We start from the raw sequence: 12,711 nt of genomic DNA on the forward strand, positions 1-12,711 counted from the left end.
AAATTTGGCTTTAACCAGACCAGACCCAGCAACAAGCCACTGTTAAAAGTTCTGTAAATGAGATTTTAAACCATAATATAGCAGAAAACAACTATTTTCTATGTGGAGTAATGGCGTCCTGAGCCGAGAACGAAGGCACACCCCCTCTGTGTGCATGGGAGAAACCACCTCTAAAAAGGCTCCGACAGAGAAAGAAATGAGACCAGAGCACAGGTGGACTGGCCACTGTCTCAAATCCTGGTTGGCTGGTGGAATGTCAAAGTTTTTTGAGTTTTTTTTCCAGCTTGATCAGTGTCTTCACCGGCTCCCTCTATGTTTTACCGTGATGTAGAGGCTAACGAGCTGCTAAAGGCCTCCAGCTTGACTCTGAATTGGTTTTTCTTCTCCTCCATATGTTAGTAACTGTTTTCTGTTTTCATTAGTGAAGGCAGCAGTAGCGTGGTAACTTTAGCTGACTTGCTGTAAACGATATTATGAATGCATTTGGGCAAAAGTTGCTATCGCTAGCTTTCAGCAACGCTTGCGGGGGCTAATGGTTGTGATTAGATTGTTTTTGTCTGCTCTTGTGTACACAGGGTAACTTTATTCAGTTGTACTGAGCGTTCACAGGCTCCATGATGCCATGCTGACTGAGAGCGTGACGGGTGAGGAGGGGGGTTGTGGCCGAAGGAGGCCAGAGGTGAACCTGACAAAGCATTTGTTCTGGTTTGAGATGCTGGTGGACTAGTGCGACATCTAGTGGCAGTGACAATCATTTACAGAACCTTTAAGATGAGGCATGAACACTCACCGTCAGTCAACATATCTATAACTCTGATCCCTCTGAACAAAATGAGCCATTTGGTTGTGCCACATTCTACTTGAAGCTGCTATAACCAACATATTTATAATAACAATACATCACATGACAACGTGAAATCAATGCCACAACGTGAACAGAGATTTTTCAGCTCATTATTCAGTTGTCTGCATCACAACCTCACTGCTTTAATTCACTCTCACCGTTCTCATCAAACTCATTTCCAGCAGCAGCAGGAAGTTGATTTCAGAGAAAACTGTGAAAAGCCGGTGTCCGCGACCTTCAGCAGGCAGACACAGTTAAAGACCAGCTGGTCAACACAGCCACGTCAACTCTCAACAGCTGGATAACTGTCAACGATTTATGGAAAACTTTGGTCTTTTTCCATAACAGAAACTTTTCTGGCCACAAATCAAACAACACAAAATGATGACTTCACTTAAAACCTGAGCTTCCACTCTCATCTGTTGCTATTCAATGATTGGCCAAACAAAATCCAAAGTATTAAACTCTTTTTTTCTGCATCAAACAGCTGCAGCCTTCAACAACACGACCGCCACCGCGAGCACACTAAACCACTGCAACGTATTTCTTCCTCAGGTGGCGACAAGGTGCCATAGATTTATAAACAGATAGAAGCCGAGTAGCCGAGCACTACAGCAAACTACAGCACATTTCCTGACATCTAAATCACTTGTCTTTCTCTCCTGCATTGTCAGTTAATATATTTTTAATTAATTAAGTTATTAATGGCAATTCATCGATCAATCATTGACATTCCAGACTGAAGACTCTCAAAACTTCAAATATTGCACTTTGTTCCAGGATAACCAGGGCTGTTTGGGAAAGGAGAAATATTAACAATAACAAGAGCAAGGCCCAAGTCCGATCCTGGACTCGCCTGAGCAAGAGCCCCCGGATGAAAACACCGGAACAGAGGATGAACAGAGCGCTGCTCCCACCATCATGTCATCACACCAAGAACCTGCCTGGATTAAAAACTGCACTTCAGATGTGGGGGCAGATGTCACTGAATTTAAACAAAAAAAATTCATTCAATTAAAATAAATAAACTAAAAATGTGAATAAATGTATGTGTCTATGTACTAACATTATGTGAACGTGAGGAGTTGGTTCCAACAGCTGCTGGAGCCAACTCTTCCACAGCTCACAGATGTCACTGATTAACTGGATTACTCTTGTGTAATCAGTTGTTATATTTGACACCATCAGAGCTATAATAAAATACATTTTACCACAGATTTCTTTGGGCAAACTATTATGATTATTCACATGAGACATTTTTTGATAGTCAAACAGATCTGGTTATCCTGAAAGAGAACATACAATATATCCAGCTGAGAGAAAGGCAGATGCAGTCTTTTATGTGTAACGACACATTTTCTACCATCACGTTTATAAGGTCACAGCTCTAACATACTGAGGAGAAATGTCAGTGTTGCATTTTAAACCATGAAAAGAAAAACAGCAAATGTTGTCAGATTTTGTTTGATTCAAATGTAAGTTTCAAGATGTTTCTTGACAAAAATAAAAAATATTGTTATCACAGAAACCTGGCAGATATTCCCACTGGTTTAGGAACAGAAAGATTTTAAGTTTGAGAATCAATCCCTTCAGATATTTGGAGATTTGCCAAAACTCAGACACACTACCTTCCCTGCAGTGAAAAACATTTTGTTCCTGTGTAGGAGCAGCAGCGACTGTGGATAAAATATTCTGCATAAACAACATTCGTAACATTCTTGTTGAGAGCTTTGCAAAGCAAACACTGAGAAAGGTTCACTGGAAATGTTTGCATTTCTAATCTTTTTTCTTAAGAAAAGACAGTTCAGTTTTATTGAGCTTTATTAAACAACAATTATCTCTTTATTCCTCAAATAATAGAAAGTGCAGACATGGAACCAAACTCTAACAATTTACTTAAACTCTTTCTTTTTAAACAATTAGTGCCTGTTTCTCATCTGTCATGTCAGTCCAGTCATATTTCATGAAAACTGAAACACAAGACATCACACAAAAATGAACAGTTAAAGCTACACTAGGTGACTTCAGCTCCACATGGCAATGTGAGGTAACAAATATATTAAAGGGCCAATTCATGCAAATCACAAAAACATATTTACCAGTTGCTCCAGTTTTACTGTATCAATTTATGTAAATATTCTTAGTTTTATTTGCTGAGGATCATCCACAGATTTGTTGGGAATTTTCAGGCATTATAAACCTGAGCTTCCAATTTCTACAGTTTTCGCCAAAAATCAAAATCTGTGTCAGAGTAATAACCAAGTAAAATCTGACAAGATACGATACACATATTTTAAAATTCCGCCTGTCTTATGCTTCCAGAGAATATCCTTATCTCCTATGTCAATTGAATATAAAGGTACATACATCTGCTTAGATATCATAGAAAAAAATAAGCTTGTTATAGCTGCAGAACTTGCCTGAGAATTATAATATTTTTACGTTTTCTTTGTTATCAAAGTGATTCAGTGACAGTTGTCTGTACATCCATGGGTACATTGCAAACCAAAGCAGCTAGTAGTTAATTCAGCATATTTTTAATAATGTTAATTTGCTAAAAAGAAATGTAAACAGCATAAGTCACTGACACCATAGCAACATTAAACTTTCTGTTTACCTCTGTCAGTATTATGGGAACCTGAAACCTGAGAGAAACAGTTTGGAATTGTGGCTGGAGAGGAAGAGAAGATCTCAAAACCTCTGCAAATAAAACCAACAAAGCTGCAAATAAGAATTATTTAAATTATCCAATAATATGTGGATTTTTTCTCAATTTACTGATTATTTTCTTTGTAAAATATCAGTAAATAGTGAAAAGTGCCCATCAAAACTTCTTCACAGCCCAAAGTGACATATTCAGATTGTTCGTTTTGTGTGACCAACAGACCCAAACAAAAATGTACAATGTTATAGAACAAAGAAAAGGAGCAAATCCACACATGTGAGAGGCTGGAATCACTATTTTCCTTTGCTAGAAAAAAAAAAAGGGGGGGGGGGGTAATCTTTTGTGATTTGGTTGAAGTGACCTTTTAACTGTACATTTTCTGAAATCCCTCTAACATGACACAAGAGAAAAATTTACCAGCTCTGCCACAAAACACTGAACACCGATACTCGCATCTTTTTCTGTATCGAGCTGCTGTTATGAGAGAGTGTTCTGTTTGACAGTTTCACATTTCCACATCCTGTTAGCAGAGAAGCATTTAAACCTGACACCAGAAACAAAGTCGCTCGAAAATGGTGAATGTACAGTTTGTGGTCTCACTTAGTGAGGATGCTTGTTCTCTTCTCAGGCCTTACTTTGTGATTTAGACAGAAATACATTTTTTTATATATAAATCTTGCTTAGTGCAGCTTTATATTAAATTTAAATAACTGTATTAGAAAAGGAAGAACAAAGTCTACAAACAGATATAAATAAACAGCTGAAAATCATAGAATAAAGTGCATCATAGCAAACAACAACTGTGCATGCATCCTGAAGAAAATAAATTATGTTATGACTGAAGCACTAACAGTAATAGAAAAGTAGTAGAAAAACAGTAGAAAGAAAAGTGGCCTTATATAAAGATACTATACTCTATACAACATATTAATAAGCTAATTTAAACTCTAATATATTTATTATGTTCAAATAATAAACTGTATTTGTGACGTGGCTAGTCCAAGTGTAGCTCTTCAAGAGGAGGAATACACACACACACACACACACATACACACACACACACACACTCACACTCATACACACACCCCATCTTGGCTCAGTCCAATTGGTGTAACTGCCTGTGTTAAAGACCTACAAAAGAACAGAAATAGAACAAAACACAGACACGTCTTATAAAAGTCCTACAGTGGCCCCTGGTTTGATCTGTCTGTCGTGACGAGTGAAATCTTACCAGAAGGTTTGTCCTTCTGCTCGAGCACACACATTAATTAGTGTTATAAAAACAGCAGAGGTGGAGTCAGGCCGCTCACGTCGCCCCCTGAGGAGATCTGTGGATCGCTCTGGAAAAAACAGACACAAATAACGTTAAACACGAACAAATGTTTTTCTGCACATCAACTGTTTTTATTCTTATACTTCGTGAGTGAATCCAATTACAAACATGTAGAGCTGCAACTAATAATATTTTTGTTACTGTCAGTTAATCTACAATTAATCATTTATTTTGTTCTATAAAGTGAAATCCTGGAGCAGTGATTCCCAACCGCCCCCCTATGAAATACATTATATATTTAACTATTTTAACCAGTTATCCATCACTTTCAGTCAACTGTTTCAACTTCTCAGCGCGCTTGCTAACTAGTTTTCATGCTCTCTCAACATGTGGTGTTCAGGTGCTCGAGCTGAGTCAATATATCGACATACATCAAGATTTTTTTTAACCTTTTCAGGAACTGTCAGCTAAATGCAGATGTACCAGCTGGGGTATGGGAACCTCTGGTTGGGAATCACTGTCCTAGAGCACAAGGTTAGCACCATCTAATGTTTTTTTGTCTGACCATAAATAAATAATCAAATGTTAAAATGAGAAATACTACGAACCTCCAGTGCCCCCACGTCTTCTGCATCATCTCTTGTGTTGTCTGGTTACAGTTGTGAACGGTTTGTTCTGTTGGATGCAAACACACATCAGTTATCAATGATAAACAATCAGCAATCAATAAAGACACTCACCAAAATCATTTTTTCAAAGTGGGTTTATCAGATAATTACAAAATTAATTTTTTATGAACACACTGAGCTTCTGTAGTTTTGTAGTTAGTGTAAATTTAAAAGGCTGTTTTTCCACGTTTCTATGGCACAATAACCTTCTATAAAAACACGTCAAGGCGTCAGATTATGTGATAAAAGGCCAGAGACCCCCCCAGTGTCATTAAATGCCCCCCCCCCCTTTCTTGGACAACCTGCACATTTTTCACATATTACTTTTTTTCATACTGTGAACTTTTGCACATTCCCACATTCATATTGCACATTGAACGGATTTCTATTATTGTATCATTTTTATATTTTTTCACATTTTCATTGTAAATATTTTATTGTTACATTTTTCTGTTTATATTTAAGTGATCTGACCTGTTTATTGTCATGCATCAAAACCAAAACAAACTCCTCACAAAAACCTGAGTTACTGTGTTTCATGTTTCTAGGTCGGTGTATTTTCAGATTTAAGGACATTTATTTAGTCTGAAAACAAATTAAAAATAACCACGAAAATCAACCTTTAGATTTCGACCTTAAAGTTCACTCTGTCACTTTCTCATTTGACACTTATTCTGTGCTAAAAACACAATTTTTCATCATTAATTGTCAATGTGCTGCTGCTCCTCTCACTGTGTGAAGGATGTGATGATCAGGACCATCGTCTCCATGTTGTGCCTTTCACACATTTCATACACTAGCACACAGTTAGTAAGAGTGTAGGATGGAGAATGTGGAAAAGTACAACAGCCTGAAAGCTGCACTAGTGACCCCCAGAGGCCATGCAGCTCCCCACACTTTCATAAAGTCTGAACCCAACGACTCTTTTAAAAAGTCAGGATCAAACTCTTTGATTTTTCTCTTTACCTTGTGCTCTGTACATCGCATCGAGAAGTTCTCTTCATTGAGGACACAGCCTAAGAAACACACACACACAGAATGAGCTTTAAATACTTTAAAATTCACCGTTTCATGTTGAGTGAGAACGACAGCCTTCATTTAGCCTGAAAACACACACACACAAAAAAACAACCTGAAAGACTCGTCATTTCAGGCTGAGTGAGAGCGACAGCCTTCCCACACACACAGGAGTGACTCAGGCTCTCCCCCATGAAAGATCAGTCACTTTCAACACTTCCACAGTCGGAGCTGACACAGGCAGCAGAGGAGCACAGAGCCACGACATCACAGACTCATGACAACACAACAACTTCTCCACGTATTCACGTCAGGGACAAACACTGACACTGACACAATGACAGCTTCTTCTTCATCCCTACATGAGCTCTGGCAGCATACCTGACTGGATGGCACATCTGTAGTGGTAGTTTCTGGGACAGCCCTTCTGGAAACAGCCCATTATTGCACCTGTTTGTTGGCAGGTTGAACACACCTGAGAAAGAGACAAACATGGAATCTGTTCTTCAACAGGGCTGCTGGGTCTGTAGAAGCATTCTTCATCTTGATAGACACTCAGTTACCAGTTTATTAGGAACACCAGGATAAACTTAAGTCAGTCTAAAGCGAGCGTCCTGCAAAATTCATTCATTCACTCGTTCAAATTCATGATCACTCTGGAGCATGTGTGAGACTGTACTAGCTTCAGTTTGATGGACCAGTCAAAAACGGCCCAAATTTGAAGATTCCTTTGGTTTTTGACTGAAAACATGAAATCTGAGAAACTGCGGCTCCCAAAAGAAAATTTATATATCTTATACATATATATATATAAAATATATTTAAAAATTACATTAAAAAAAAAGAATTTTTATATATATATATATATATATATATATATATATATATATATATATATATATATATATATATATATATATATATATTTTTTTTTTTTTTTTTTTTTTTTTTTTTTTTTAAATATGTATATATTTTTTTTAAACCACCATGTTTTCAGGTTGTCCCTCCGCCCTGTTCTCGACTTGGTCACTGTGACCAAAAACAAACCACATTTTTGGCAATAACTTGCAAATTCATGTTAATTATGACACAATTTAACTCAAAAGGAGGCGTACAACTGAGAGGTGGTAATTCTAGTTTTATTTATGTTTTTTTTTTTGTTTTGTTTTTTTACATTTTTTGGCATTTTATACATTTAAACTGGCAGATTAACCAGTAGTGAATTTATTGCTGGTTGCAGCTTTAATCCACTGAAGCCTCTTATTACCTTTGGCTGAACTTTTTAGTGCCTTTGTGCACAGAACCAGATTTTGTCCCTAATCTCTACAGAGCAGTGACGGGGGTTTTTCATGGCCAGTTCACACAGGAGCAACGATCACAGCAAACATTTGTGTTATTAATATCACAAGTGTTTACTCAGATTAAGGTGATAAATCCTCTGTGGGTCCATCAGTACGAGCGCCTGCTTCCACATAGTTACCTGATATATTATTAATATAAAAATACTGATTACAGCTGATTTTAAGTTGTGATCCTCAGGACTCAAAGGCTTTTAATGTGAAGCAGCAGCTGCAGGAAACGTTGGGTCATTTTCAGTAACTTAACACAGAATCAGTGCAGGGAAGGTGAACAACAAACACTGAGGCTGTTCTCATTTAGATGAACAACAGAACTGCAGCTAATGATGATTTTCACTACTGATTAATCTCAGTTCATTCATTAAATGTTATTCATTTATCAAAATAGTTGCTGATTAAATTTCTGTCAACCATCTTAAACTATCAACTTAAAAATGATAAACTAATCAATTAATCAACCAATCACTGCAGCTCTTAAACACATTGAATGGTTATTGCCAACCATAAATAACAATATTGGGTTTGATTTCATGAAAATGTAAAAATTATTTTTCACAGAGAATTTACTTCATTTAATTTCTATGGCTTCGCAAAAAGTTGGTAACAATAACATTTAACAATCACTCAGTCCTACAAGCTGGAATAATTAGTCGATTAATCAATGACTCCATTGATAGAAATATATTCAAATTATCTTTTTTTTTAAAGTAGAAATTCAACCATTTGCTGATTGCAGCTACTTTAATGTGACTGTTTCCTGCTTTTCCTCGTCACATGACAGGAAACTGAAAATGCTTTGGTTTTGAACAAACAAAACAAAACATTTGAAGACGTCACGTTTTGACATTTTACCGACAGAACGATAATTCTCAACGATAATCTGTTGATTAATTGATCATGAAAATAATCACCCTGAAAAAAGTGATTGGTTTGCGTCACTCACTGTTTCCTGTGCAAGCCGAGCCGCCTCCTCCAACCCGTACAGCTTCCCCCTGACCAGGAAGACACCGGTGGACCAGATGCCACAGTCCTCATGGATCCAGCCCTCGTCCAGGTGAAGAGGCACCTTAGGGAGAGAGTTGTTGTCGCTGTCGAGCAAACTCTTGACATTAGAGCGGTCACGACCGTCACAGCCGCCATCTGAGGAATTCACAGAATGGCTATTAGCGAGTCCATGTGAGTTCTCTTCCTCTTTCTGCTCAGTCCTGCAGTTCTGGCAGTCCACAGATGGGCTGCTAGGGTAGTAGGGGCCGTGAAGGTCCCCGAGGCCCGTGACGTTGGCCGTCTGACCGCACAGGCAGCACAGCAGCGTAGCCTGACTCCTGCTCTCCGAGCTGAGCCGACCCAGCTGGAAGCAGGACGTACTGGGAACAAATCCAGACAGAGACCTGGCGGCTGTCTGCTGCTGTCCTCCTCTGCTGCTCCGCACCGTCGCCTCCTCCTCTTGATAGTTGATAACAGTGCACATCCTCTGCTCCACGTGAACAAAGGGGCAGAAACTGTCAGACTTCTTGTCTTTTCTTTCCTCTTTGATGTTTACATACTTAAGCTTGATTTCTGGCTCTTTGGGAGAAAACAGAGCAGAAGGTCCTGTCTGCGTTCGCCTTTTCCTCTTCCGTCTGCTGACGGTTTTTTTGCTCGCCAACACCCCCCCGCAGGAAGAGGCCTTTTGGTGCTGCTGTGGAGGGGTTCTGTGTTTTTGTTTCTGTTTGGTTCGTCGTAACTTTTTCGTCTTTTGAAGGGCGAGTGGCTTCTTCCGTTTGATGCTCTTTGTGTACGAAGCTCTGCGGCGAGGCTGCTGCTCCCTCTGCGTCGACTTCCTCTCCGGCCCAACGTCGCCGTCAGACTCCTCCGAGTTACTGCTCACTCGCTCTGACACATGTGGCTGTGAGACCGGCTCGTCTGCCTCCGGGCTGGACAACCTCACTGCGTACTCCATCATGTCATCAGAATCACAGCTTTCATTATAGATACCCACTGCGTCGTTTTTGACCTGTCTCCTCAGACTGTACCGAGACACACTGCAGGTGAACTGAGGGACGTCAGAGACAGGTTTTCTGATTCTGGGACTGCGTCGTACTTCTTTAGCTGCAGCCTTTTCCCCCTCACTCTGAGGTGGAGTTTCTTTCCCCAGATTCTTCTTACAAGGAACCGTTTTCTTGTAAGGACATTTGTGGCTTTTCCTCTTTTCATTAGTGACTGAAACTTCGATGACGTCGCTGTCATCGCTGGAAATGTCGACGGGAGATTCAACTGGGTTGCGGTAAACGGCGCTGAGGTCTGACAGGAGGACTACGGGCCTGGTGTGATGAACAGGAATGTCCACTGAGCTGTCTGAGGAGTCATCTGAGTACGAGCTGTCAGGACTGGGCGAGCTCAGCGGCTGAGGTAGGTGATAGCAACCTCTCCCCTCATCCAGCGAGGACACAGCCGGGGACAGAGGCTCCACGATGTGCCTCACGCTGTCCTGGATGAAAGAGCTGCATATGAGCGGCTCCTTCGCTGAGGAAACAAGGAAAATAACATCAGAGCCGCTGTCGCTCTCTTCTCCGCCGCTGCTCTCAGGAACCGGGCCGCCACTTTGGTCGGGCCCGTAGAAACCCGGGTGCCACAGGTTGCCGTGAACTCTGTCGTGGTACAGATCCATCCCCGGAGCTAGTGTTGAATTCATGTAGTTACCTAAAGCCTCAGGGCCCGGCTCCATGTCTCTGCAGTGGACAGGTGCTCCAGGCTGCGTGGAGAGAGAGTTGTAGGACGACGAGGCTCTGGATCTGTACGAGGAGGCGATGTCTGTGCTGCAGCTCGGCGGTCGGCGGTGGTACCACTCCGGCTTCTTCGCCAGGTCCACGGCTTCAGTGTGGCTGCGGGTCAGGGGGTTGTAGCTCTTTGACAGGTCCATAGCCATGAGGGATGGATCCTGAGAGGACACTTCCATCACTGCAAAACACAAATATGAACATTACTGTGATGTTGTTTCTAAACAGTCCTTCAAAAAGCATTAAAGGAGAACTGCACTGATTTTTCACGGTCAGCAGGAGACAGATGAAAATAGTTGTGTGTTATTTTATGTCCATTTATCAAACGACTGATCAGTTCAGCTCTAAGCAGCTGAAACATAATCTTTGCTCGAGCTGTGACCTTCAGTCGTTTTTCAGTAGTGATGCTGATCATCTGTTAGTCGCTTCTCAAGCATTCAGATTTCAGCTTCTCAGATGAGAGAATTTTCTGCTGCTGGTTGTGCTGATTATTTTCTCTATTCATCAATTCAATGTTTTGTCAATAAAATGTCAAGAAAATGGTGAAAAATCCTGGTTATAATTCCCCAAACTGACATCTTCAGATGTCTTGTTTCAGTCCAAACAGTTTGAATGACAATGAAAAGCATCAGATCCTCATATGTCAGAAGCTTTAAACATTCTTGGCATTTTTGCTTAAAAAAATGACAAAAATGATTAAACTCTCAAAATATTTGCTTGTTAATTTATTGTCAATCAATTTTGTCAATTTAAGGACAAATAGTTTCAGCCCTAAAACACATACAGTGGTTACCGCAGAAAAATGTAAACCACAAATACCAAAGATTGGGTTATATCTCAAGACAATGTTAAGGCATAAAGCTTTTGTAAAAATGTTGTAATATTAAAATACAAAATGTTCCTGTAATCATATGTTTTCACAAAAAAAGTTGATAACAAGAACATTTGAGCTTTAATTTTGATTGAAAGACCAGATCTGCCAGACAGACCAAACATTTGCTGATTAACTGCCAATCAGATCCTCTGATATATCGTCAATACCTTTGTCTGTGACCAACACAGTGTAAAATCTTTAATATATATGTTTTAAATTAACACAAAGAACAGCTGCTAGTTCGCACTAAGACACTGGCATTTTAGGCAGAAAAAAATAAGATTAATTTTCAAAATACTTGGCGATTAATTTTCTGTCAATCAACTAATCGATTAGGTCCACTTCAAACAGGTAGGCCCGTTTAGATATCCATTCGTGAGTAATGTGAAAGGTGATAAAATAAAAACACGCTGTTGTGTGAATGTAACTTACATGAAGAGTGTTTAAAAGTTAAACCTGCTGGGGAGCTCAGCCCTCGGGGGGCAGCGGTGTGGATGGTCGACCCCCGGGCTTTAGGATGTCACTTTCCCCCTGCAACAGCTCTGGTAACGGTGTTAGCTAACACACCTCTCCGGGCCCATCATCATCAGGACTGGATGTAAACAAAAGCAGCGGCGGCCCGAGTTCATGCTAGCTGGCTAGCTAGCGTCAGTCCGGCTACGCTCTCTGCCAACGGAGGCGACACTCGACGCGGCGACGACCGAGAAACATTTTCGCTAAAGCTCGCAGGTAATTCCGAGCCCCCGGGCTACTGTTGGTATTTCAAAGTTGTCATCATGGACACCTTCTTCCTCCAGAGTCAAGTCACACCGAAACAACATGGATGACACCGGAAGAGAACTTTGTACCTTCAAAGTAAAAGCTCGTCTTCGTCTCCGCTGGTAAGAATATTCTAATTTAATTCTAGGCCATTGCTAATAATAACAATAATAATAATAATAATAATAATAATAATAATAATTGTATTCTTTGTTTTATGTTGTTGCTCACCTACATGTGTACTTACTAGTCAGATGTTTATATTATTTTATCGAGACATTTGGAACAGTGTGTGTGTGTTTGTGTGTGTGTGTGTGTGTGTGTGTGTGTATTTTTGCATCCATTTTCTGCCACTTATCAGCAGATTGTCCAGATGTCCCACGTGCCTGTTTGCTTGTTCATTTATCTATGAGCTTATTTTTTACCCGCTGGCCTTTAAATAATAGTGTGTGTTTATAGATATTGTGTTGATCACTTTTACTCCAGCATCGTCGCTG

At 40.1% G+C, this 12,711-nt stretch overlaps 1 protein-coding gene across 3 annotated transcripts; it reads right to left on the minus strand.

Annotated features, from left to right (window-relative positions):
* Positions 1 to 2,647: 2,647 nt before the first annotated feature.
* LOC139609943 (transcription factor 20-like) lies at positions 2,648 to 12,282 on the minus strand. Of its 3 annotated transcripts, none has more exons than XR_011685423.1 (7): positions 11,888 to 12,282; positions 8,769 to 10,762; positions 6,849 to 6,942; positions 6,417 to 6,466; positions 5,391 to 5,457; positions 4,741 to 4,849; positions 2,648 to 4,640 (listed from the first exon to the last, which is right to left on the minus strand). XR_011685423.1 is itself a non-coding variant. In XM_071465025.1 (7 exons), the coding sequence occupies exons 2-6, from the start codon at positions 10,758 to 10,760 to the stop codon at positions 5,416 to 5,418; spliced, it is 2,001 nt and encodes a 666-aa protein (XP_071321126.1). In that variant the 5' UTR covers positions 10,761 to 10,762; positions 11,888 to 12,275; the 3' UTR covers positions 2,648 to 4,849; positions 5,391 to 5,415. The 3 variants fall into 3 exon arrangements, 2 of the variants coding, with proteins under 2 accessions (XP_071321126.1, XP_071321116.1); XM_071465025.1 differs by having other exon boundaries at positions 2,648 to 4,849; positions 8,769 to 10,327; positions 10,505 to 10,762; positions 11,888 to 12,275; XM_071465015.1 differs by having other exon boundaries at positions 2,648 to 4,849.
* Between the last annotated feature and the right edge of the window lie 429 nt (positions 12,283 to 12,711).

This window comes from Trachinotus anak, unplaced genomic scaffold (assembly GCF_046630095.1).
Source record: "Trachinotus anak isolate AG129_WGS33_773 ecotype Australia unplaced genomic scaffold, CSIRO_AGI_Tana_v1 ptg000003l, whole genome shotgun sequence".
Classification (NCBI taxonomy): domain Eukaryota; kingdom Metazoa; phylum Chordata; class Actinopteri; order Carangiformes; family Carangidae; genus Trachinotus; species Trachinotus anak.